The sequence below is a fragment of the Fukomys damarensis genome, unplaced genomic scaffold (assembly GCF_012274545.1).
Source record: "Fukomys damarensis isolate Sample0158 unplaced genomic scaffold, DMR_v1.0_HiC HiC_scaffold_15, whole genome shotgun sequence".
In the NCBI taxonomy this organism is placed as follows: domain Eukaryota; kingdom Metazoa; phylum Chordata; class Mammalia; order Rodentia; family Bathyergidae; genus Fukomys; species Fukomys damarensis.
The window spans coordinates 6,402,551-6,429,075 of record NW_022900927.1 but is presented as its reverse complement, the minus strand read 5'-3'; the positions used below and the strand labels follow the sequence as shown (position 1 = coordinate 6,429,075).

At 48.6% G+C, this 26,525-nt stretch overlaps 1 protein-coding gene across 4 annotated transcripts in view; it reads right to left on the bottom strand.

Moving 5' to 3' along the window:
* The window catches only part of Vdr (vitamin D receptor), a 48,957-nt gene extending 25,533 nt beyond the window's left edge, over positions 1 to 23,424 (bottom strand). Inside the window, exons 1-4 of one of the 4 annotated variants that reach the window (XM_010638332.1) lie at positions 23,344 to 23,424; positions 18,024 to 18,127; positions 5,347 to 5,425; positions 2,498 to 2,645 (exon numbers count right to left, since the gene is read on the bottom strand). In XM_010638332.1, the coding sequence (XP_010636634.1) occupies positions 2,498 to 2,643 (146 nt within the window). In that variant the 5' untranslated portion in view covers positions 2,644 to 2,645; positions 5,347 to 5,425; positions 18,024 to 18,127; positions 23,344 to 23,424. Of the gene's footprint in view, positions 1 to 2,497; positions 2,646 to 5,346; positions 5,426 to 8,374; positions 8,397 to 18,023; positions 18,128 to 19,498; positions 19,518 to 23,343 lie in introns of those variants that run through there. The other 3 variants (XM_010638333.2, XM_010638336.1, XM_010638334.2) reach the window with 3 other exon arrangements.
* Positions 23,425 to 26,525: the final 3,101 nt, after the last annotated feature.

The window sequence follows — 26,525 nt, the reverse complement described above, 5'->3', positions numbered from 1 at the left end:
TTGGTAAATTTTAGCAAGTTGGCAAATTAGCAAATTCAGACCCCCCAAATAATGAGGGTAGATGATAGACATATGTGGATGTTTATTTAATTTTACTCATAGACAAACAAAATTCAAAGATGTTGACTGTTTTAGAAAGTGCACCCTGGCTCAGCCACCTAGACAGGGAGAGTAATGAGAGGAGCTAGATATGAGTAGTGAATGTTTACATTAAAAGTTTCCTGCAGTAAATGACACATTGCCATTAATTTCACTCACATGTCCCCTTGCTTCCGACACACATCATTCTGGCCATTTCCCGAGCCACTTCTAGAAGTCCTCACTGACAAGTGACTTAGAAAGTGGCATAGTTGTGCCTGCCTCAAGGTCCTGAATCTATCAAAACATTTACCTCTCATGGTCATTTTCACTTGGGGAAGAGTCAGAAGTCACACGGTGCCAAAAGGTTGAATTAATAAAGCGGATGAGGACACATCATAATGTTTTAAACCTTTCCACCGGCTGGCACTCAGCAGCGATATTCACTGCATTTTTTATTCCAATTTGTAGAAATAGTTATGAAAGAGGACTTCAAGAACTGCTTCACAAAGTGGCAGAATGATGGGACATGCGTGTTCAAATTGAGGGGACTATTCTGATGGGGATTAATGGCGAGGTGTCTCTCACTAATACAAAATGTGTTTAAAAAGACGAAACATTCACTGTAGTTTTTGATCAAGACAACAGTTCTGGCTGCCTGTAACGACAGACCATTCAGGAGCTGTGGTGGCCATCAGTTAATAACTAATTCCCAGGGACCCTGTCAAGAGGGCCTGGGCGGAGGGTATAATAGTGTCATGTGCTCACAAGCAGCACTGCTGCACTGTGGATCTGCAGTGACACACGTGCACAGGTGTGAATCCCTGTCCGCTCTCCATCTCCAGCACCCAGCCATGGGCGCGGCAGGCCCCATGCGCCCTCCACTCAGCCGCCTCCACACTCCTGTCCAGAGCACCATCTGCCTTTTATACCTGGTACCTCATTAATCCTCAGATTACCTATCTACAGCAGAGAGGTGATACACATGGGCAATCAGCTAACCAGAACACAGGGAAGTCAAGGAATTTGAGCAACGGCATATAATTAATTAATGGCATGGCTAGTACCAGCCTACATGTTTCTGGCTGGTTTTATGATGGGAAGCAGGCCTCGATATGTACACCCATTATCTCTCCAAAGGCAGCTCCCTCACTCTCAGGCCCCAGCAGGAAAGGATCCAAGTGGCACTTGGCACACAGGGGCCACTCTGGAAGGCCCACCCTCCAGGAAGTGTGGGCTTCAGCCCTGAGGACTGACAGATGCACAACAGGACGTAGAGGCAGCGATGCTGCTGGTCTGGTTCCACCAGCTGGGGAGTAGCCTTCTGGGAAGCCAAGCGGGCAGGCAGACTGCACAGGGCCAAACAGGCAATTAGCACCCACAGCACCTCCACAGCCCAGCAACTGCTCAAGGCCTTGGAACCCTAGGCCTGCTGGCTTCTGGGCAGAGGACAGGTGCGTAGGGAGCCCCGGGCTGGAGCAGAGTTGGGCCTGCACTCAGAATCACTCTGCTGTCAAGACCAAGCAAGCTCATCAGTTCAGACAGGAGCCAGACTGGCCTCAGCTTCCTCTCTCTGGTCTGGACTTATTCCTGCCAGTCTTGATGGTTAGAGCCCTGTCCTCCTCTTTCCCCACCTCCAATCCAGATTGTTACTAGCTCTTTTCTGGCTGCCGGCTTCCAGGCCCCTCCCTCTCTCCAATACATGCCAAATGTCAAATTCTCATGGTCTTTCTTTCCCGCCTCAGTCCAACCTGTTTCTGTCCTCCCTCCTCAGCATTAGATAGGAACATCCTTTGGCCTTCCCAGAACTTTGCTGCAGTTTGTTTTTGGAATCCTGGACTCATGGGAGAGACACCAGCTGTGACCAACAGGATAAGAATGTGGGTACCTTTTAGCACTTCCTGGGTACCTGCCGTTGGAATTCAGAGCTGGGATAAGCCAGCCACACGTGAAGAGGTAGACACAGATCAGGCACAGTGGCCTATCCAGGGGTACAGTCTCCCTTGTTCTAAGGAACAGTTTGGGTTGGATAGGAAGGCAAGCACATAACCCAGGCTCCAGGGCTTTTTCAAAGACATGCCTGGCTGGACTGTTGGATTAGAAGCTGCCACCATCATCAGGAAGGAGGCCCACTCAGAAGCATGGACATGGGTCAGTGCGGGGGCTGGTGTTAGGGCCAATGAAAAAAAAAAAACTCCTAGGAAACTGACTTCTGAGAGGGCCAAAGACTCAGCTGGGCCAAGAGGAGTGGGAATAAGAAACTCTCCACCAAGACCCCACTGCTCATAGTGGATGTGGGAATTGACAAGTTCCAAGGACATGGTCAGGAAGGGGACACAAAAAGCACAGGGGTCTTCTTCCAGGGACAGCCTTGCTCTTGTCCCTCCTTTGTTCAGGGGGAGCCTGGCAGGAGACCTACCTGAAGAAGCCTTTGCAACCTTCACAGGTCATAGCGTTGAAGTGGAAGCCTGTGGCTCGGTCTCCACATACCCCACAAATCCGGGGCACGTTGCGGTCAAAGTCACTAGGGTCAAGTAGGGAAGTGCTGGCTGCCATTGCCTCCATGCCTGCAAGAACATCAGATCGGTCACAGCCAGGGCCGGAGCTAGTGCCAGGGCCAACTTGCATCCTCTGCATCACCACCCACCATGCTGGAGAGCTCAGCATAGCCACGTGGCTCCCCAGGGCCCAAGCCAGACCCTGAATGTTACGGCTTTCCCTACCCGGCCAGCACAGTGCAGAGCAAGGCTGGAATCTAAGTGCCTGGACTCGGATACTGCATTTTTAGGGCTTCTGGAATAGGGCATTTTATCTTTCAGTGCCTTCACTGTCCTCATCTGAAGGATTCACTCCACGGGGTGTGCAGTGAAGGGTGATCTTAATGCTGCTGGTACCTGTCCACCTCTGTGACAGATAGCAACAGGTCACAAGTCTCTACATGACCTGTTGTGCCCTCCAAGAGAAAACTAGAACGTCTTCTAATGCCCAAACCCAACTGCTGTCATTCCAGGTCTTGCTCCTTGAAGCTACATGGCTCAGGACTAACTGGCCTAGTATCCTTGGTATCTGGTACCAAGCTACCCCCGCTTACTTTTTTTGCAATAGCCTTTGACAATACTTTGAACATCCTTTTGAGCAATATGAATCATATCCAATTAACTAATTCTGTTTTCAGGGACAGTATTTATAAATAGACTTATCATCTAGAGATGGATTTCATACTTGAGGGGAAGGGAGGGAAGGAACAAAGTGTATCTGCTCTAGGAAGCCCTACTGAGGAAACAGCTGACCCAACTCTTCCATCAGACAAATTGTTTTTGGCTTTGCCTGCTGCCTCTGATTCGACTACTAGTGTTAGGCCCAGAGCTGAGCTGACTCTGGGACACCTCGGGGCTCCGCAAAATGCTTTCAGACTCTGCTTCTCCCAGGGCTCCCTTTTATCCTAACCTTCACAAGACTATTGTGGGCTTCAGTGGCCCCTCTGACCCAAGGCAAGAGGGTCCCCCAGGTCAGGAGAAACAGGAGAGAAAAGTAGGGTTCCATTTCCTCCCACTCCTCTCAGGGGAGAGACGTGGACTGTGGGCACCCTTGGGAGGAGCGAGCTACTTTTCAAGGCTGAGCAGCCTGCAATCTCTGAGCCAGGATCTGGAACGTCTTGGGTCCATGGTGTTGTCACACTACCCCTCAGCAGTGAGGCCAGAGCACCCAGACCTTGAGGCATCTCTAGTGACAATACATTGACAAATGCACAGATATTTAATTGAAAACAATGTTCGCAAAGAGCTCAGTGCCAAGGGAAGGAAAAGGGGGAGACAGGCAAGGAGCGGCCCACAGCATTGTCAACTCCAAAGGCACAAAGGGAATCCTGGTCAGACAGATGGACCTAGCTCCCCTAACATTTCAGTTTTTCTTTTCCTGGAAACTAATGCAATAATGGTGATACTGTTGTCTTTCACTGCTGGGTTTATAATTGTTAAAGGAAGGGAGAGAGGGAGAACCAGGCATGGTAGCACATGCCTAAATTCCTGAGTTTTCAAAAGGGCAGTAAGAAGGTCAGTGGTGTGCTTTCCTAGCATTTGTAAGACCCTGGTTATCTGAAGCAATGCAAAACAACAAGAGTGATTAATAGAAGCCTCTGAGGAGATGAGATTAGGAAGGGTATTCAGAAGCATTATGTATTCGCAGTATTCTATTTCTTCGTGTGGTAGGTATATGATATCCTTTTAAAATACAACATCTTTGTTTTCCATATATGATCTTAATTTAAATCTAATTAAAAATGAAAGAAAAAGTGCTTCTGCATTGTCAACATCATGCCTATAGAGGAGTTCAAGTCCAAGCTGACTCCTCCAAATTACTAGAACACAGCAGGCATCCAAGATGTGGGCGGTAATCCCAGAGCCCAATACCACTGTGGGGAAATAGCAGAAACCGTCTAGGAGGCTGTGGCTTAATCCTGGGTTGACTGAGCTGTCGTAACTCCCGAGTCATCATGATGCTGTTACACTGTCTGGGTCCCTCCCCCAGGATCCCCAATACCCCATGGGTTTGGTAAAAAATAGAGAAGACAAATGGGAGGTGGGGAGGAATATCAGTCAATCAGTTTAACAAGGGCTAAGTCTCCTACGTGGCCTCATTTGGGAATGTTACAATGCAAAAGAATTAGAACAGCACAAGCCATAGAATAGCAAAGTGTAGCCCTGCAGTGGGGTGAGGTACTGCCTCGGTGTCAGGAGTTCTCCTAGCTGGGTACAAGGGTCCAGATACTGGGCTGGTCTGGACAGAAAGGTAGAGGCCCACAGTGGGCAGGCTTATTGCAGGGGAGCTGAGAAGAGACCCATCCCTGCTTGGGATTATTTGCTGATATTTGGAAGTGAGCAACCAGAGCCAGAGCCCAAATGTGGATATGAGGCCCAGGACTCTATGGCCTGAGAGCTGAAAGTTCCAGTAAAGACAGGGAGAGACTACAGAGGGCAGGGGAAAGAGAAGAAGGGATCAGGAAAGGAAATGTTAAGCACACAGGACGGACTTCAGGTGTCCTTTCCTGGAGCCAGCAAGCCCCTGCTGCTTGAGCCCTCTCTGAACTCCTACCCCACACTGGATGCCTGTGGGTCCAGCTGCAGATTCTACTGACAGGAGACTCATATATGCAAAGGCCTAGATAGAACTCTCTTCCTTCCTCTGCCTACAACTTTCCTATGATCCATCCTGGCCCCTCAAAAACAGAAAACAAGCCGGGGATGTTGTGGCTGGTGGAGAAGCACCCACCTAAAGGAGCAGGGAACAGGTACAAAGAGGCCAGCAGTGCTCCTCTGTGAGGTCACGGACACGTCCAACCACAAGGACTCTGAAATGAGCAATAGGAGACATGTTATTTAAAGCACTAGCAGAAGTCTTCTGAGGAGCCCAACAAGGCCCTTTCCAGGGACCTTAGTCCCCAGATTTGATAGAAGTGACTGCTTGGGAATGGGCAAGCCATGTCGCCCACAGCAGTAGCCAGCACAGTTCCCTCTGAGGCAGTGAGTGCAAGGAGCTGTAGGAAAGGGTGCAGAAAGCACCAGCACTGGGCAAAAGGAAAGAGCCTCCTGCAGACATTCCTCTTCCTCCCCTAGCCAAGACCTGTTCCTCCCACTGCTTTGCTCCCAGATTTTGGGGATGCCTCTGGGAAGGAGAGGCACAGGGCAGCCTAGCACTCTGCAGAGAGTGGACAGAAAGACAGCTGCCCCAGCCAGGCCTGCGGAGGAGTCTCACAGGAGATGGGAAGGAGCAGGCTCACTGGAGCCCAGAGCACAGGCCTCCATGTCCAGGATCTCCCATCTGAGGACATTGGTGTAGATGAGCAGGTACTGCAGGGGCTAAATACAGCAAGGCAGAGCTTTGAGACAGGATGCTTCCTGCCACTTTTAGCTCCTTCCCAGACATGTTCCACACCCCCGACCTTGGGGAAGGCTGAGGTAGGGCTGATCCCATGCCCAGGCTCTGGGTCTTTGGGGGTGTGGCAGGTCACCAAGGTGGGGCTGGCAGAATTTCAGCCTTCCCACTTCTGCCCATGAGACAGAGAATACACACGCAAACACACACACACTTATGCCCTTCTCTGATGCCCACAGGAGGTGACTGGGGAAATACATAGATATGCAGGTACCAGAGCCCACACCTGGTAAAAGCCATTAGGCCAAATACCAGGTAGGGATGGTGTGGTCCCTCAGGTTTTGCTTTTCTTGAGAGCTCTCTCTCCCTGAGGGGCCTCATTAGGCAGAGAAGGGGAGAGCCCAAGAGGCTCCCAAGACCTGGGCCCAGTGCTAGAACTGCCAGCCCCTGAACCTGTTTGCCACCTGTCAGGTGCCGCCAGCCCTAGGGAACAGACAAGGAAAACACTGGTGGACGAGAAGCCAACCCAAGCGAGGCTGGCCCGCTCCCAAGCCGTGGGTGGTAGGGAGTGCCTGCTGCAGACAAACGTACTGCTCACCTCCAGCCAGGCTCTCCTTCCCTCCCCTGCTCACATAACCCATGTACCCTAGATGGCCACACTCTTCTTTTTTGGGGATCCCGGGGATCAAACTCAGGACCTTGCACTTGTGACGCAGGTACCACTGAGGTAAATCTCCGGCTCTGGCGACACTCCTCTTGGTTCTACTCCTGCTTCATGGATTTCTTAGGCTCCCTTCCTGCTCCTCAGGAAGGCTGAGGTGAGGGCAAAATGGGAACAGGAAAAAACAACACTTTCCTGTCCTCAACTCCTAAGGCTTTTCAAGGTGAAAGGTGATATCTAGGTAGACCATTACACTTGACCTTAAAAAAAAAGTTACAATATATCTACTGTGTGCCAGGCCTGATGAGTGCTATGTGATTTATTCCAATTCTCACAACAGTTCTGTGAGGTATGGAACAGATCTGTTTCACAGAGGACAAAGCTCAGAGCAATCTGGCTTGTCCAGAGCCTGATGGCCAGGAAAATGCTGGTACTGAGCAAATGAGGACGCCTGTCTGATGGCAGCACCCACTGCTTCTTTTGACTCTTGCTAACTCCTCCCATTCCCAGTGACAGTCATTGGAGCAGGTATACTCTGTGCTAGGTCCTGCTCCACACTCCTCATTTAACCCTAAGAGCATTGTCAAATGGGTACGGTTATTATCTCTATCTTAGGAATGAGAATCTGAGGCACAGGGAAATTGACTGGTTTTAGAGCCAGGATTTGGATCAAGACAGTTAGCTGAGTCTCTACTCTATGGCATTTCCTAAGAGAAACATTTCAGCCATTTCCCTAACACTAAGCCCTGGACACCCTTTGCTTCCATGAAGTGACGGAGCAAAGCAGAGAGAAATCCCCAGGTCATGAGGGGAGAACACTGTGCCTCTTTTCCTTTCAAGGGCCTCCTGGCTGGGGGATGGCAGGCCTCAGCCTGCATCTGCCATCAGCTAGCCAGCCCACATCTTGGGAAAACCCATCGATGGAAGATCCACTCCTCCCCCGCTAAACTTTTCACTGTTGAATAATCCTTTAGGAGAGATTACCCCAGACTTGGCCTTTGTTACAAGTGCAAATTGATAGGAAAGTACAGCAAAAATATAGGGTGAAAAAAAGGACAAGTGGAAAGAACATTTTGTACCCATTCATCTCATTTTGTACCCATTCATTATACATCCCCCATGTCCACAAGCAATCACATTCTGAATACCTAGGATGTCCCACTGCTTTTGCTGGGGCTGTCCCCAGAGCTACCCTCTCCTGACCCTGCTTTAGAAATACTGGAGTCCCTAGTACTGACCCTTGAAGAAGCAGAGGGGAGAAGCCAACTCTGCGGAAAGCCCTCGCTTCCATCCTTCAGGGTCTACACTCCACATCAAACCCCTGCCTGACCTTGACCTCAGTCCCAACCCTCCCTTAGTGAAAAATAAGATCGCCTATTTCCTTCCAGTCCCTGAGGCCACAACCACAGACACTCCACATGTTTACCTGCCAGCTCACATAGTAGGCACCCCACCTTCTGGCATCTTCAGTTCAACCAGCATCCCTGGGGAGAGCCTCACCTGGGACAGTCTTGTGGGATATCCTGGGCAGATTTCTAGAAAGACAAGGATCAAAATCCTTGCCTCACCCTGGACTCAGTTTGCTTCTAGCACACTGACTGAACTCTCCTCAGAAGTCTGAGGGTATAGAGCTATATTCTGAGAAGACCCCAGGTATGGGCAGGGGGCTGACCATTACAGTTTTTTGCAGCTCCAAAACTGCAATTCCAAGACCAGAATTCCCATTATAGTGAAATTCATTATTCACATGAGTCCCCAACATACATGCCTAAGTAAGTGAGATCCTCTCATTTGCAGATGCTGATGAGCAGGGAGGGCATGAGAGTTATGGCCCCAGTGGATCCCAGTGGAGTATGGGCACCCAGGAGAGAGGTCCTTGGTCAGCTTGAGACTGGAGTGATTAAAACTGTTTTTTCTAAGTATTGGCATGAGCTCAAAGCTCCCACTGCTTCTAGAAAGAAATGGAAATAAAACAGTTTCCTTGCAGAGAAGAAATTCTTCTTTCACAACTGGCACACATAGAGTAAACCACACCGTGGGTTCTCTGGAACAAGGAGGCCTGTGTACCCACCAGCCCCAGCTGCCGTGTACTTGAGTGTGCATGGTCTTTTCTTGGTGTTTTTCATTTCAGCATCCTTTTGACTCTGCCCAGGGAGCACCAAGCACTAGAGAACCCACCTAACTTTGCACTTGTCATCTCTTTGTTTTGGTACACCATAGGCAAAGTGGTATCATTGCCAGCTAAGATGACACTCTTTCTTCCTACCCCACCATGCCCATCGGAAACCCACTTTCTCTGTCCAGAGCAATCTCAACATCACCTTCTAGAAGCTGAGAGAAGACACAGTGAAAATGAGGAGAAGGGGAGAGGGTTAATGTATAAATAGACCAAACCCAACTACTTCTTACCCTACTGTCTCCTCAGCTCCTCTATATACATGCATTTTAAAAACATGGATAAAATGGTTAGAAATTATTCATTATTCTTTCTTTCTGTCTTTCTTTCTTTCTCCTTCCTTCCTTTCTGCATTTATTTACTTTCTTTTTTTTTTTTTTTTTGCAGTACTGGGAATCAAACTCAGGACCTTGCTCTTGTCAGGGATGTATGGTGCCACTGAACTACACCCCTGGCCCCTAGAAATTATTTTTTACAGACTACAATGCCCAAAGTAAAACCCAATATATACCAGTCATCTCAGAAAGTCTCCAAACTGGAAGGTAAGTTAGTACCACCAAGTTAGTACCATCAAATTTCACCTAGAATAGTCTAGCCAAATGGTTTTCTAGCTTTTGGTTGAATATTTTTCTCTATGGAGAAATAACTCCCATGGCAATCCACTCTTTTTGTAAGGCTCCATGCTTGGCAAGTTCTTCATCATGCATAGATGAAATGATTCCTGTAGCTTTCAGTTAGCTGCTGGTCCTAGGCCAGCTCTCTGCAGCCATAGATAATAAACCTACCAAGGCACTCACGGGAAGGCTTGGATGGAACATCACGTAGTGTCGTTGTGCAAATTAAAAAAGGGACCCATTCATTCCTCAAGACATTGTACTTCCATCCATTACAAAACTGTCATGCAAATATAAAAATGTACAATGTTTATGTTGTGAATGGGGAAGCAGGGGAGAAGCAAAGGAAGGAAGGGAGCTTCATTTAATTTTGATTGAGATCCCATAAACTTCTCAGATATGATCATGGACCCTGAAAGAGCAGGAAAAGAAGGTGGTACATGCAGATGTGCCTGCCTCATGGCCTTTACCTGGAGAGCACAGTTCCCAGCCAGGGAGAGGGTCTAGAGCGGTGAGCAAGTGGCTCCCTGTGCTCGCCCCGAGGCTGCCCGCACTGCTCTCTGCATCTCTGTGGTTTCTGGGCAGGCAGCCTCTGGCACTGCACCATTAAGCATTTATCAGGCTTACTGAGAAGACTTAAAGACCACAATGGTAGAATAAGTGACTAACCCCCCAGCATGGCAGGAGACTTTAACCCTTTTGGAAATATAGATTATCTCTGAGAACCTTTGCAAGTCATACTCAGCCTGAACAATGTCAGGGGCTAGAGGGTCACTGCATATAAACCAGGTCACAAACTCATTCACTGACAGCTCTATCTCTCCTTAGATGCCTAAGGAGCCATGCCCATCCTCGAGGTCATCAGTGAGGAGTGGACACTCCCTACGTGTTCATGCAACTTCTCAAGGTGAAGGCCAAGTTGGAGCTGAGCAGAATGCAGAGGTGGGAGGCCCCGGGCATTGAGGCAGGAAACACATGGCTTACTTAGATTGATATCCACTCCTTATCGACAATTATTCCTGCAAGCGGCTTTTTTTTTTTTTCCAGTGGAAAATCTGCCCTCAGCCTTGTCAACAAGATTTCTGGGTTGATTATTGTTCTTCAGGTAACAGGCAGGCTGTGCCTTGTCACTGCTGGAAAGTGTGGGCTGCCACAGGGGCCTCTATGAGATTCTCGAGGTTTACGGTATCAAGAAGGACTGGGAAAGGACAAGCAGGACTCCCCATTTCACAGACACATGCTGGGGTGGAGATAGGTACAAGGAAGACCGGGAGTACATCAGAGCCCTTGCCCTGTCCTGTTGAGAAGGGACAGGAGAAGGGTGTCTGGAGCAGGTTGCCTTTCCACCTGTCAGTGAAGACAGGAAGGAGCAGGACAGTTCAACATGGGAGTGGTAAGACGGTGACAAAGTTTTGGGAAGGAGGTGGGTACTACATGTGCAAAGGCTCAGAGGCAACAGGGAGAAGCATGACTGGAGTGAGTGGAAGGCACTGAGAAGAGAAGAACCACATTCTTTGGTACTGGGGATTGGACTCAGGCCTTTGCACTGAGCCACATCCCTGGTTCCCTGCCCCCTTGGTAAAATTTCTAAATTTTGAGACCTTGTCTTACTACGTTATCAAGTTGTCAAATTGTCCAGGGTGGGCTTGAGCTTTTGATCTTCCTGCCTCAGCCTCGTAGACTGACAGCCTCCCACTGCCTCACTGGTGAGAGCACATTCATTTTGAAGATATGTAAGAAGTATATTCCATTCTTCCCTTTACCAAGTACTTCTAGTGAACCCATTGTGACGGCTGTGTGTAGGTGGCCCCCCAAGCCTCTCAGGGTCATAAGTGGGGCTTTTTCACAGGTGGCTGGATCTAGTGTGTGCGACGCTGGAATTGATTCACGGTGAAATGCCAGGCTCAAGGGCACTAGGATTAAGGGTGTGATGCCGCCCACCCTAAATGGTCTGGATAAGATAGAAGGCACAGAATGAGGCTGTTAAGGTCCTTTGTTGCTTTCTCTACCTCCTGCCAGCTACAAACTGTTCTACTTTTGCCACCCTGCAGTGGAGCCAGCTGATTATAGACTGAAACCTCTACAAACTGTGAGCTAAATAAACCTTTCCCCTTTTACTTTGGCTGTCAAGTAGTTTGTCTAAGCAATGAGAGAAAAGTAACTAAGACACCCATTGAGTCATGAATGCCAGGAACTAAACATCAATGTAACAATGCTTTGGAACTGAAGAGTTTCAGGTTCCCAACCCAGTCTGACTGTTGTGAAGAAAATAAAAATGGGGCCTGGCGTGGTGGTGCACGCCTGGAATCCCAGCACTTGGGAGGCTCAGGCAGGAGGACTGCTCTGAGTTCGAGACCAGCCTGGGCTAAATAGTGAGTTCCAGGTCAGTCTCAACTACATAGTGAGACTCTGTCTCAACACCCCCCGCAAAAAGAAAACAAAAGAAAAGAAAAATGGGGCTTCTTTCTCACTGATTTATTGGGAAAGGATCCCAGAAGACAGCCAAGCAGCAGGTCTCTTCTGTAGCACAGCTGAGGGCCCTGTGTGTTACACCCAGAGCCCTTGGGGGATCCTTAACCTTGGGGATAGGATCATCAGTAAATGAGCTGGAAGGAGGAGGTGGAGGACAGACTTTTGGAAAATTCAGCCCATGTCAATAGGGAAAAAAAGAGGTTTCATGAAAGAAGATTAAAAAAAAAAGATTCAATGAGGACAGAGTTGGTGAACAACACAGCTACCACATTACCAGCCAATCCTTCCTTCATTCATCAATCTGTCCAGGATGGCCAGATATGGTTGCTGGGCACAGGGAACGATACCACATAGCCTCTGGGTGCCCAAACCTGCCTCTACCATGCCACTCAGCTCTCTGCTCTCCAGGCCAACAAGGTCACTTCCTTGTTGCCAGGAAATTCTCTAAGGACACAAAGACGTGATACTCACAAACAACCTGCACTTGGGTCACAGGCGGAAAATCCCTCATACATATAGGCACAGGCCAATCTACACCCTGAGACCAAACTTACTTCTGGCCAGCCCTGCACAGGCCTCATGTTACTCTCCAAGTTACAAATGAAGATAATGCTCTTATTTCAACATATCAGGCCCAATATCATCTCTCTGGCCTGGAAGGTTCCTCCACAGGGTCACCAAGTGATAGGAAAGAGCTTTCCTAATCCACCAACCTAAAGCTATACCTTTCCTAACTCACCCAAGGTGGTGGGTCCCACCATCCTTCTCCAAACCATAGTCTATCTCCTCAGGCTATGTCCCTTATCCTTTTCCTCTTCCTTGTTTTTCCTTGGTACCCAGGGGTGAAGACGGCCAGATTAAATTCACAGGGCAGCATTCTTTCAGTGAATGCTGCCTCGGGGCAGAGGAGGAACTCAGAGAAACAACTTTTGTCCCAGGCCTGCTGCCCACCTGGGCCTCTATGCCAGGTAACAGAACTGCCACTCTCCTCACTCCAACTCTTCCCAGCAGAGGCAAACATCTCTAGAGAATTTGATGGAGCAGGTCAGCGCCTGGCTCAGGTAAAGGACTCATGCAGAGACAAAAATAATTCTACTGAGTGAGCTATTTTCTGCCCAGCTTTCAAAATAATAGCTTAGTGGACAGGCACTGGGGTGAGCTGAGGGAGGAGGCTGGCCTCAGGCAGCATCTGCTTAGGGTCCTTCTCCCTGCTCATCCTGGAGCTGGGATTTTCGGAGAAGTGAGGACCCTTATCAAAGGTTCTCAAAGTCACTGTCTACCCCACCTACTCCCAGCTATGGACTCAAGGTGGGCACAGGTTAGGGAAAGCTCTTTGGCTCCCGCTGTCATAGAACAGAAGAAAATGGAAGAGGAAGACATCACTGCTACCTAAGCAAGTCTCATAAAAAGGATATTCTAACCATTGCCTACCTCACAAGACTGTTGTATCTGCTGAGATAAAATATTTAAAATGCATTATAAAAAAGGTTACGCCTTAAAACATTAGTTATTATGTTACTATTTTCCCAGATATTCAAGAGTAGCAGGGGGTATAAGTTTAGGTATAAAGTGGAAGCTGTGAAAAGATACCTGGGAAGGGTCTCAAAAGCGTGACTGTGGCTTTGCCAGCATGAGGTCCTTGCAGCTTTGGAGAGCCGAGAATATAGCCCAGGAGTTGGGGCCGGGGCTCAATGGCAGAGCACTTGCCCCACACCTGAATGGCCCTGGGTTCAGTCCCTAACACCACACAAAATGCAACACAGAGGGCTTTCGAGCTGCCTGTCAAGCACCAAGCCCCTTCTGAAACCCTCCACTGGTTGGTTACCTTTGCTTGTTTCGTGTTGCCTGGAGATTCTTTTCTTAGCTGTTGGTTTCCTATTTTTTCCTCCACATGAATTTCCTTTCTAATATCTATGAGGAAAGCCCTGACCTGGAAGACTGAGTATAGGAAAAAGAACTCAAAGGGGTAATTCATCTTTAGGGTATCATGATTCTAAAAGGTTTCGTGATAACTTACCAGAGAGAAACACTCTGATTACAAAGCTAGGCAACATGCATGGAGAGCAATCACTCATTTCTCTAGTAAGGAATTCTTACAGGGGATTTCTACTCTACACCACAGTCACCTGCTAAAAGAAACCAGCAGAGGACCCTGGAAGCTGGTAGGCTAAACCTGCCTTAGATGTGTAATGATTGCTCCTCCCCATCACCAACAGTGATTACAGATTTGTAAAGTTCATTATCAATGTTTTGAAAATTGAGAGATTTCACTTTTCCTACAAAGAAAGTGGATCATGTGGTCACATAAGGTTGCAGTGCTAGGGACAATCCTGCTGGCTCAAGGAGGGCCACTTTGCTAGATCAGGCTTGTGCCCTCCAGCCATCATGCCAGGGTTTGCACCCCTGCAGCCTTACTCACTACCTTGACCCCAGCCCCTGCCCCAGCCCCAACCCCACGCAGACACAGCCACAGGGCTCGGTGGTCAGGGAGAAACAGCTAGAAGGACAGGCTCTGGAGGCAGCCTGCCTGGCTGGGTCCACTCCCTATTACATTCGTTCTCTAAGCTTCTGTTTCCTCGCCTGTAAAAAGAGAAAAATCATAATTCCTACTTTCTTGGTAAGTGAGGATTCAATGAGATCCTGCATGTTAAGTGCTTAGCACTGTGCCCAGCACATAGCACCTGTGCAGTAAATGCTAATGCTTCCTATCGTGTACCTTGCTAGAATCAATCGTGGCAAGAATCCATCTGAGCTGTAGCCCAGCTCTTTAAGATGCTTTACCCACACAGAGCAACTGTCCTTCAGCTGTTTTAGTTCAGGGGACCCAGCCTATATAAAAACATCCCATAAACACCTTTTGAATGAATCTGATGTTTTGGGTGTCGAGCAGTGCTGTTTCAGTGATGATGTTGGATCTGTTCTGAGGGCCCCCGTAGAGTGGGGATGATCACAACACTGCCAGGTAGAGCTAAGCACCGTGCTCTCCCCACTCAGCCCTGCCAGGGTCTGACTATTCAGGCTCTTGGCAATCAGAGAAGACCTGGGTGGGTCTGACTGTTTTCTCCTACTTCTAGCCTCCAAACTTTCAGGGGCTTCACTGAGATTTCCTACAGTGACTGGGCTCCACTTCACCTCCAGTTTCTCAGGCTGCGCACTGGATTTTAACAAAGCTGATCAGATCACAAACGCAGTTCATTATAATGGAATTTTACCTGGGGCAGCCTATCCTCTTAACATCATGGCACCCAAGATGTGAGTGTGCTTGCCAAATAGGCTGGGCAGAGGCAACTTCCCACCCCTGGCAGAAGTCCGGAAACTCAGAGCAGTTTGGAACAAAGAACTCTGCCCTGAAGGTGTTTTCCAGAATCTGCCCAGCCAGTTTGGAACTTCCCGGTTCACCCTGGGTGGACACTATCTGCTGCTTCTTCTCCAGCCCTCCTGAGACAGCAGGGGTGGGGAAACAAAGCTGGAGAATCGTGGCCCTGTAGGGAAAGGCAGTGGACAAGAGAAGAAGGGGGCATCCACACCAGACTGAAAAAGATCTGAATTGAAGTTCTGGGCCTGTCTCAGAACCTCAATGATTTAGGGCACTTCTTAATTTCTCTGAACTTTGGTTTCCTCTTCCTAAAACGGGGATGAGATTACCTACCTCACAGAATTATTGAGAGGTATAAACGAGAAAATGCATGGAAAACATTTAACACAGCACTGGAACGTAGTATGTTATAACAGCCACTGGCAAATATAATTTTCAGCTATTATATAATAAGGCAACTTCATAAGGGCCAAAGGTTGTCAAAGGTTGTTATAGAGACAGACGTGGGGGTGGAGTTGGGGGTGATAGTGAAGTCAGAAGAATAGGCAGGGCCCTGCACAGGCCTGATACCCAAAGGAAGGCACAAGGCAGAGGCACTCGCCTGCCTCTGGAGCTGACAGGCACAGACTGGCTGGGTAATTACAGAACTGGGGTGGCCCATGCAACTGGCTGGCCAGCCACATTCTTTTGACCTGTGGGTGGCTGAGTGGGTGGGCAGCTGGCTGTTTATGTGACTACCAGGATTCTGGATACATCTAACACCTCTTTTCCCCAGCACTCCTAGGGAGGGCATTCAAACTTGGCATGAAAAGGGATTCTCTGCAGCCATTCTGTGTGGCTCCTCCTATGTCCCCTCACCTCAGCCCTCTACCTGCTCCTTGGTTCTCAGTAGGGACAAGTCTAAAAGCCAAAGAACAAGGGACAGTGGGGACTACTAGACTTCAATCCACCTTTAAATGATCAAGAATCCCTGCAGAGCTGAGAATCTCATCATAGTCCCAACCCCATCTGCTTTGATTAGCTAGCACACTCATGGTTCTGATACTTTATGTTATTTTCTCAGAATTAATCATCAAGGGAAACAAATATCTCTCCCAACCCACTGGACAGAAATGTAACTCGGTTAACTTAACAGCTGGTATGGCCCCTCAGGGCTGACAATAGACTCTTGGTTGAATCGAAGAGACCACAAAGCCGTGGGGAGGATGTAGAGCCACGAGATCCCTCAGCCACTGCTAGGAGAAGCTCAGGCAGAAAGGGCTCCAGCTGCACTGGGATCCAACACAGGAGTCTCAGAGCCAGGCTGTTGCATGCACAGGTCACCTATGCACAACAGGTGTCAGACAGGCGCACATAGCAGCCAGAAACCAGGTCCTTGGTCATGGGCAATACCATCTCAGTTAGGAAAAGTGGTAGAACTGTGACTAATACCTTTCCAATTTAGAAATGGAGTCTCTATCAAGTTGGACAGGATGGGGAACTATGGGCACAATTCATCCACTGCTGAAACTAGTGCTCTGTGGTATAACCACTGTGGAAAACACTTTGGCACTGTATGGGAACGCCAAATGTAGGACTCCACTTGAGCCAGCAATTCCACTCCCAGGCGTGTGCCGGAGAGAGACTACCATGTACCTCAGGAGACAAGCATATCGTGTCTTTAGCAGCATTGTCACAACACAGTAGCCCCAAACTGGAAACAAACCCAATGTTCATCAAGAAGGGGGGAAAATATGCACACTTGGATATTTCTACACTGGAATACTACACAGCTGTGCAAACTAATAGACTGCAGATATTCATCAATATGAATAAATCACAGAACATGGTACTGACGGGAGTGCTTGCAGAGAATACAAGTATGTCGACTTCAAAGCCAGGAAGAACGAAACAATATGCTGTTTTGTAAAACACACATAAATGATAATTTACAAAGAAAGGCAAGGAAATAATTAACCAGAATTCACTTGGAGGTGGGGAGTGGAGGGGGCATATAAATGGGGAGGAGCAAAGGGGCTTTTTTTTTTGCAGTACTGGGGAGCAAACTCAGGATCTTGTGCTTGCCAGGCAGGTGTGGTGCCACTGAGCTACATCCCCAGCCCAAGGGGCTTTAAAAATGCTGTAAATACTCTATTCCTAACATAAGTGATGAGTACAGTTATATATTGTTCTTTAATTGCTTCATTAGTGTATTATATACTCTTGTGTGCATGAAATATTTATTTCAGTTTTTAAAAGTATCAGACAAAAAAACCTTGAAGACCAGGAGTCCCCGAGAAGTTCAGGAAGGTTCCCAAGTGCATTGTCTAACAAATGGAAAAAAGAGAAACCAATTTCCCAAATCTGAACTTAGTCAGGTGCCAGGACAGCCATTCTGGGGTCCTCATGGTGCCTCTAACAATCAGGTTTCTCAGTGAATCAATGTGAAAATAATTGCAAAAGTCTTTTCTCCCCCTACTGTTAAATTTCAGATGTCTTGAGCAAAGCATGGTGCAAAGTCAGTTCTCAGCCCACATCTGCTGGATGGGTGTCTGTCTGCATGTGCCTTTCAGGGGCCCACCACACCACACACTTGACTTGCTGCCTTCATCCTCACACAATTCAACAAGGGCGCTATTATTAGCCCCCATTCACAGATAAGGAAACTGAGATGATTGGCAGAGATTAAGAACCTTGCCCAAGGTCACTGGCTAGAAAGCAATGAAGTCATAATTTGAACCTCAATGTCTAACTTAAACTCTGTTTCTCCTGTTCTTCCAGGCTGCTAGCACAGCTTCTAACAATTCTACCCCAAATTTCCCCCTTCTACACACTGGAGACAATTGTAACACTTACCTCCAGGAGAAGCTGTGCAGACTAACAGGGACAGGAGATGAGCAGGGGTTTGTCAGAGGAGGCCAGCATCCATTTCTCTTTCCCAGTGGGCTAGGTCCAGCAGCCTTTAAGGGACAGCATCCAGGAGGGAGGAAAGGTAGGCAGGGTGAGAATAGCTCCTGGTTGGCCAATGACACATGATCTATTTTTTTTTTTACCTCATTACACTCAGCACACAGTATGTTATCAATTAAGTTTTTGAAATGCAGAGTGTTTATTTGCCTTCCAGATCTTTCAAATCTTACTTGATTCCCCATAATCTCTCTGCACAATATTATGCCTCTTGAATTTTAAAATTTATATATTTTTGCCATTTTGAACCTGAGTAGTATTCTTGAGGCCGCCAGAGAGGCACCGAGATTGAAAGGTGCTGGTGGAAGAAGCCTTTGGAGATGCCACAGTCACCGGAGTAACCTTTGAGCAAACCAGGATTGCTTTCAGGTCAGCCTGTTCAAACTAGTTAGTAACACTCACCTTGCTGCTGGCAAATATTTATTGCAGTCCTATAACAGCAAGACATTGTACCAAGTGCCCTGTGGCTGCCTTGTGAGTGCAAAGGGAGTAGGGTTCTGAGGAGACTGAAGAGCACGGCTTTGCTTGGGAGGCTGAAGCAAGAGGATTGCAAGTTCAAGGCTACCCTGGGCATCTTAGGGAGACCCTATCTAAAAAAAATTAAAAATAAATAACTGGGGATTTAACTCAGTGCTCCTTGGGTTCAATCCTCAGTGCTAGGAAAATAAAAACAGAAACAAACAAACAAACAAACAAAAAACCAAGAAACAGATAGAGAGAGAAAGAGAGATCACGGACTGCAGCATCCTGCACACCTAGCTGCAAGTCCTGACTCTTCCTCAGTGTGTCACCTTGGCATGTGGCTTAACCTCACTGAAACTCAGTTTCCACATTGATAGAGGGAACAGAGCAGTGGTTCCTGTCTCACGAGGTAGTGACAGGCCCAGGAGGCAGTGCTTGTAACATGGCACCCAGTACCAAGTAAGTGATCAGTGAGCCACTGTTCCTGGACCTATAATACTAGTGCCAGCAGGTGGCACACACTGGATGTGTCACCAGCAAAGCCAGAGCCTCCTGGGTGCTCCAGTGCCTGAAATATCACACTTTGCAAAACATCTCAAAGCTTCAGCTTGTCATGCGAAGGCCAGTGAGAGGCAGCAGCTTCCCAGGAACCAGCTGCCTGGCCCTGCCTAAACTCCACTTTCCCGCTGGTGTAGCTACCCACACCCTGTGAGGGACCAGGACTCTCCCCTGTGCAGAATGAAGACTTTGTGTGGCATCTGGTTCTGGGAACACTGCTTAGTCTATTCCTTGGCACGGGACCTGCAGGGCAGGTTTGTAAATGCATGACACACACTCAGACTCCTAGAGCACCTACTGCTTCTGCCTCTCCCTCCTGCCATTTACCCACCAGCCACTCCTACCTGCCTCCAGCCAGCCCAGGGAATCTTGCCACCTCACATCCCCACAAGTTGCTTGAAAGTTGGGATTTCCCAAGAGGCCTTCACTTGCTCTTTTATTTGTCTTGATGAGAACAACTTCCTTCCTGCCAGAGTAGAGGAATCACTACAACGTCATAAAGGAGGCTCTACTCCCCCAGAGCCCCATGCCTTAATCACATTGGACCTCAGGGACTCTCCAAGGAGCCTTGCCTGAGCACCTGATGGACCACAAGATCCTAGAACTGGGGAGCACAAGGCGGGGGCAGTTTCTCTTCCACATGTCACCACCACAGGATGCTTTGCTGCCACCAACGCTTATAGCTTGGGTTGAGCAAGAACTGTCTGTCCCCACCCCAGACCATTTCCCTAACAGCCAGACCACACTGGAGAGTCAAAGGCTAGTGTCCCCAAGGACAGACTCCATGTCTTGCTAAGCAGCTTTTCTCTAGCTCTGGTCTCCACTTTGGTTGGCATTTTCCTGGACCTTTTTTCTTTGTTTTGTTTTTTGAAACAAAGTCTCACTATGCAGTTCAGGTTGTCCTTGAACTCACGATGTAGCCCCGGCTGGCCTCAAACTCATGGCAATCCTCCTGCCTCGGCCTCCTTAGTGCTAGGATCACAGGCATGCGCCACCATGCCTAGATCTTGATTACAAGTGACCAGTGCTTTTTATCTACATGGGCAAAGTTTGACTACCTTTCCCCTTCTGGTGTTAACCCACTTTAGAGCCAGATTTTCCCATGGGTTGGTGTAGAGCTCTGGGAAGCCAAAGGGACAGTATGAAGAGGATGGGAGAGAAGACAGAAGGGGAAGCATGAGTATGAGTCCTGGCTCTACTGTGAATCCCCCCAGTTCCCACAAGGAAGATGAAGAAGAGCTGACAGGGCTTTCTGTCCTAGTCTGAGGTGGCGTGGGGCAGGGAAACCAAAGATGATGCCAGTTACAAGCGAAGTGTGAAGGGAAGGAACAAGGTGGCAGGAGAGGTGCTACCCCCACGGAAAAGACTGGAATTGGCTGATGGTTTCCGGGAGCAGGTCAGAGTCGTGGGACTACTCTCGGAATGAAGCTATCCCATTTCTCCTCCACATGAAGCCCCCGACTGCACCACCATGAGCATCGCCATGTCTTCTGAGTGCTGCTGGGTTTGGAATGGTATTCACTATGGCGATGAGATGTTCCAGTTTGCCCTGGAAAGTTTTGGTTTGTGTCCACTGTCCTGGTGTAACCATGCAGAGCCTCCCTGTTTACTCTCGGAAGAATCTGTGTGGATGACATATCATACAGTCACTGCAGCACATCCAGCAGGGCATTGACACAGAAAAAGGTTAGGGAGAAATCAGAGAAAAGAATAATTAGAAGTGAGGCCACTTCAGCCCAGTTGGGTCTTCTCAGTGCTGGACAGTGGGAGAGAGAGGGAGAGAAGGAGAGAGGGATACCTGGGGGCTGCTGCCCCTCCCGGTGCTCCATCCTCTTTGGAGCAGAGGCGGCCTGGCTTTCTGGAATCTGCTTCCTGATATCCCTTCAGAGGGCCTGGCACCATGCTGGCCACACAGGAGGCTCTGAACCAATCTGGTCATTTCTTTGTTTCTCTCTACTTGCATCCCAAATGGACTTGAGGTAGTGACAAACAAAAGTTGTAGCTCTATAAACCTCTACCCACCAGCAAACCTAGTTATCATGCAGGCACTCCTGGCCATGCAGGCACAAGACCCCACACCCCTACCCCACTGCACAGTAGCAGCAGATGCTTAGCAGAGATCCAGAGGTTGACCTTGGCTAGCACGGTCCCTGCCCCCATAGGATGTGGAACTTCCCCTCCTGTCTTGGGTCACCACTTGGTCTAGCCCACCAGGCCTTAAGCCTTCCCCCACTGAAGGTGTCGACTTTTCACACCTGCTATCTGTTCTGTCAAGAAGTTAGGGGACCAGGAAATTTATTGGAGATTTGGAAGCTTCCTCCAAGACTCTGTCCCAAAAGGTGATCAGTCTGGAGGCCAAACATGGGAAGGAAGGAGACTGAGAAACCATAAACACAAATAACCACGCCACCTTGAATAGCACCCAGACCTTCAACAGTACAAAATCTGATGGCCTTGACTGAAGAGGAGTGAGGGGTCAGGAAGCCTTCCTAACTTTCTTCCTTCCCTACTTCATTTTCCAGCCCCTCCTTCTTGGTAAGGCACCAGGTCATGGCTGCTAAGGACCAGCCAAACTCACAGCCATAGGGCCCAGGCGGAGCACAGATTATGAATTCCCCAATTTCTTGCAATTTGAGTTAGCTCCATAGCCTGGGTGGCCTCCCTGGATTCTTCTCAAATAAGTCTAGAGAGGCCACATGCTCTGGGTCACCCATTTCTATTCAAGGATCTCTAGAACTCAAAACAAAACAGAGAGAGAAATTTTCACTCTTACTACCTCCTGATCTGGCTGCATGCCAGTCCTAAAACAATATCAGAGAGATCTATGATTCTTTCCAGAATTTGAATGGGGAAGGAATGAGTGAAGGTCCCTCAACGTACAACACTCCCAGTTCATGTTCCAGACAACCCATCCCACCTCAGCAAACCTCCCCAAATCCCCAGCCTGGGTTAAAGCATTTGTTTCATTTTCTGGCACTACAATCTTTCCAATTTGTTCTCCATGCCTACCTTACTAGTGGAGAAGGGCAGCTAACAAGACCACTAGGTAGAATGGGGATGAGGGATGGGAAAAGGGATGCATCTCCCAATCCTACAGAAGGATAAGAGATGTGGATTTACCACAAAGCCACAATCCCTTTACGGTCAACTCCTTCTGGAATCAACCCATAGCATTATCCCAGTCATCCACTGCTCTGGGCTGTCTGAACCCCTGCCCCTTACCCCTGTCCCTGAGGAAGAACACCTTCCAGCAGGGAGCCTCAGCACAGCTGAACTCTGCCCAGAACTTCTGCAGTACTCAGAAAATGCCTGCCCAACTGCTTGCCTGAGCTCTGGCCCCTCTGGCTGTAACTGAGCCCAGACAGGAGGCTGGCTGACTCACTCACTGCACAGAGGAGAAAGGGGAGGAGGAGGGGGGGGGGGGGAGGAGGAGGAGCAGAAGGACAGAGAATGGTCTAGACTCAGAGATCCAAGGCTTCCCCAGTGCAAACCAACTGGGTCTCAGCCTCTGGTCCATGGGAGGGGGTGCAGCTGTCCACTGGTCCTGGGGACCACATGCAATTCCCACCTAAATACTCCCTCTGAATCCTCACCCACCACCCACAGACTCGGGACCCAAATAGAAACTATTCTCTAAGTACCCTCTTCAATTACATGCTTGCCCCTGAATTCCTCTGGACATCTATGGCCCAGCGCTCCTGAAAAAATCAATCTAGTGACTAGAGCCAATTAGGTGTCAAATCATTGGTGGTCCACCATCATAGGTGGCCACATGGAGCTCCTACAAGACAATCAACAAGGCTACACACACTCCGCTCCCAGAAGACCTTGGCACCCTCGACAGCCAATTGCTTCCTTCCTTACTCCTCCACTCCAAGCCAAGGCGCCAGACATAGGAAGGAAATAAATTCTTCTTTGGCCTCCCAAGTGCTGAGCACTGTGCTAGTGGAGTCCTTCTGCCTTGATCCCTCCTCACCACCCTAGAGCAAACTTCAGTTCTCCCAGACATCGGTGTCTCCTCAGTGTCCCAACCTCAAGGTACAACAGCCGGGATCTCAGCCAACAAGTTTGCTCTGACTTAGACTCCAGGACTCGGACCCGGGAACGCAGACCTCGAGACCCCCGACGCCCTTACCCCGGCCTAATACCTATCCTAGGACCTCTCTGCCCACTGCTCCCAGGTCCTCACCTGGTCCGGTGGGTGGACACGCTGCTCGGAGCTCGCGGCGCCTCTCGCTGGGCTGCTGCCTTTTGACAAGCAGAGACAACCCAGCACCTGGCCCCGCCCCTCCCAAGCCCCGCCCAGGACCCGCCCATCCCATAGCCACGCCCACCAGTCCGGTCCTCTCCCGCGGAGCGCTCCATCAGCGACTCAACCATCTTGACTTGGAACCAACCACTGCCCTGTCTCCTTCGGGACTGATTTGTGAAACTTTTCCACTGCTGCCGTCCGTAGGGCACGATATGCCTCTGCACCCCGTGGGGCAGAGTTTTCGATGATTTCGTCTGTGCAGATCCAGGCTTCTGCCTGTAATGATTGGCGTCGCCTCCCCGCCACCCCCGCAGCCGTGGTTCTACCCAGCCTGCCGGGGACGCCGCAGCCAGGTGCGTCACCCCCACCTGGGCTGTGGCCGGGCCTGGCCGCCCGTGGCGCTGCGGGGCGCCTGTGGAAAACGGGGAACTCGGCCTGTGCCCACAAGGGAGGATAAAGGAGCACGCGGGCCGAAGTGGAGCCTGGAGCTGCTTTGTCGCTAGCCCTTCGAGACTCAATCGAGTGGACTCAGTCTTTGTTTCCGCGCTCCTGGTCCCCAGTTCCTCCTTCCTACCCGGATATTGGGGTAAGGGGAGAAAGTTAAAAAGTGTGTCCTGAAACATGAAATTGTGGATGGCTCCATAAAATTTGCCATAGAAAAATTTGGCTAAAAATGACTTTCCACTCTTGTTTCCCTGTGTACACACTAGATGCTAGAAGAGAGAGGGAAAAGTTGGGGTTCCTTCCTTCGTTGAGTTCCACCGTCCAGCGGGGGAATTGCAACTGAAGTGCGCAGAATATCCCAGAGTAAAGATGCCCACGAGGTCATCCCGCGTTTGGTGAGCTCCTTCAGGCAGGGAAGATACTGCGTTTGCACATTTACATTTTACAGAAGAGGATGCTCTGGCTTGAAGGGGCCAGGCCGACAGGTGGGAAACTGAGGCATAGAGAGGTGAAGTGACTTGGCTAGCATGATTCAGCTATTCCATGAAGGATGAGTATTAAAGCCCAGCAAGTCCGCTGGTGCAGGGAACTTTGTGAGACAGCTGTGCCAACTTGTATGATAACAAGCCTTTCCCAACTCTTAACTATTAGATCCTGGGGAAAGGACTGAGGCTAAACAGGAAAGAAGAAAATTAAACGTCAAGTTCTGAAGTAAAGTACTGAAGTAGGCGATTAAGGTGATAGTGGGGAAATTTTCTCCCTGGGAAACTTAAACGAAACAACAAACAGAAGAGACACACACTTCTTCATGCTATAGACTCAGTGATCGGTACCGAAACCAAAGGGTTGTGCTAAGTGCATCCTATCTGGAGGGAAAGATTTCAGGTGCCAGTTTTAGGCCACGCCTGTGCACTTGATGTCACAGAATTGGGGAAAAAGCAGAGCCCAGTGTCTTGGCCTCTCTGGCTCTATGTACCTATAAGTGGCCAGGGCAAGTATGGCTGCAGGTGGGCCACAGGCTACAGCCTATTGCAGCCCATGAACCTCTGTCTTCTGCAGCCTGACCATTTTCCTCCAGGCTGGCCAACACACTTTGAACCCCTTACCATGGTGCCAGAGTTTGAGTGAGTCACCTTGTCCCTTAGAGATTCTCAGAGTCCCTGTCCCCGTGAGTAGGTTTAAGCTGCCCAGAGGCTGCTTTCCAGGTAAAAGTGTGCCCTTTGAGCTCTCTCTGATCCACTCCCATCTGACTGCTTTCCTTTCTTAGGGCCTGTCTTAGTTACTTTTCTTGCTCCTGAGACAAAATACCTGACATCCAAAGTTAAAAGAGGAAAGGTTTATTTAGCACACAGTTTGTAGAGGTTTCAGCTCATAGTTGGCTGGCTCCAAGGCAGAGTGGCATGGCTGAGAGGCATCACAGAGGAGAAATAGTCCACAGCAAGCAGGTAGGCAAGAGCAAGCAGGGGATGACCATGGCTCTTTCTATCCTTTATATTTTATCCAGGCTACTTAGGGTGGGCAGCACTCACACCCTTAATCCTAGTGTACTTGATCCTAGCATTGCACCACGATGCAATTCCAGCATCTCAAACTCTAGACCCAGCTACTTCTGAAAAAGCCCCACCTATGACTGCATAAGACTTTGGAAGGACATGTAGACACAAGCCAAAACAGGGCCTTTTCCCCTTTATTCATTTATTTTTAAGGCTATTTGGTACATTTTAGGCATACAGTACAGTTACATTCATCATTGGGATCTTGCACCTTTACCTGACATAAATTGGTTCTTGTTTTTTCCCCATTACCCAGCCCTCCCTTCACTCCCTCCACCCTTCCCTGTTTACAGAGATATTGTTTCCATGTTTTTCCTTTTCTCTTCCTTCTTATCTTTCCCTGCCCCTCCTACTTCCCCTACTCTTTTAGACATTTTCTTCCTATTACAAAATACCAGTTCACATTTTGATCCTTATTTACATTTTTAGCTTTTCATACCAGAGAAACTATTTGGTATTGATGCATGTGTGTCTTATTAATTTCACTTAAGAGTATGGCCTCAGTGTGCATCCCCTTAGCTATAAATGTCTCTAGTTTCTCGTTCTTTATTGCTGAGTAGTACTCCATTTTATTAAAAAAAAAAAAACCTTTAACTATTTTATGCCTATGGGTCTAGGAGGACTGAAGGAAAGGCTGTCACTCAACAAACTCCCAAAGAACAGTCTAAGGGACAGAGTTGTGGGGTCATAAAGGAGGAAGGGACCAAGATATCCTTTTACACTGTTTCCCCTGTTTTGGATACTTTTTTTTTTTTTGAGTTAAGCCCACAAAGATTAACTCATTTATTTTTAGGACAAAAAAGGGCCTAGGACAACATGTTCTTTTTTATTTTCTAGATGGTGGAAATGGAGTGAATGAATGGAAAACACTGTAAAAAAGGAAAGTAAGTAAAACAAAAGTCTTCCCAGTGTTTTTTAGATTCAGTAAAATATGAATTTTTACCATGACTTAGTATACTCATGCATATAAATATGTATTAAGAAACAAGAAGTGTGCTGGGGATCTAGCTCAGCGGTTCGGTGGCCTGCCTTGCAAGCGCAAGGACTCGAGTTTAATCCCTGGTACAAAAAAAAAAAAAAAAAAAAGAAAGAAAGAAAGAAACAAGAAGTGCCCTGCAATAT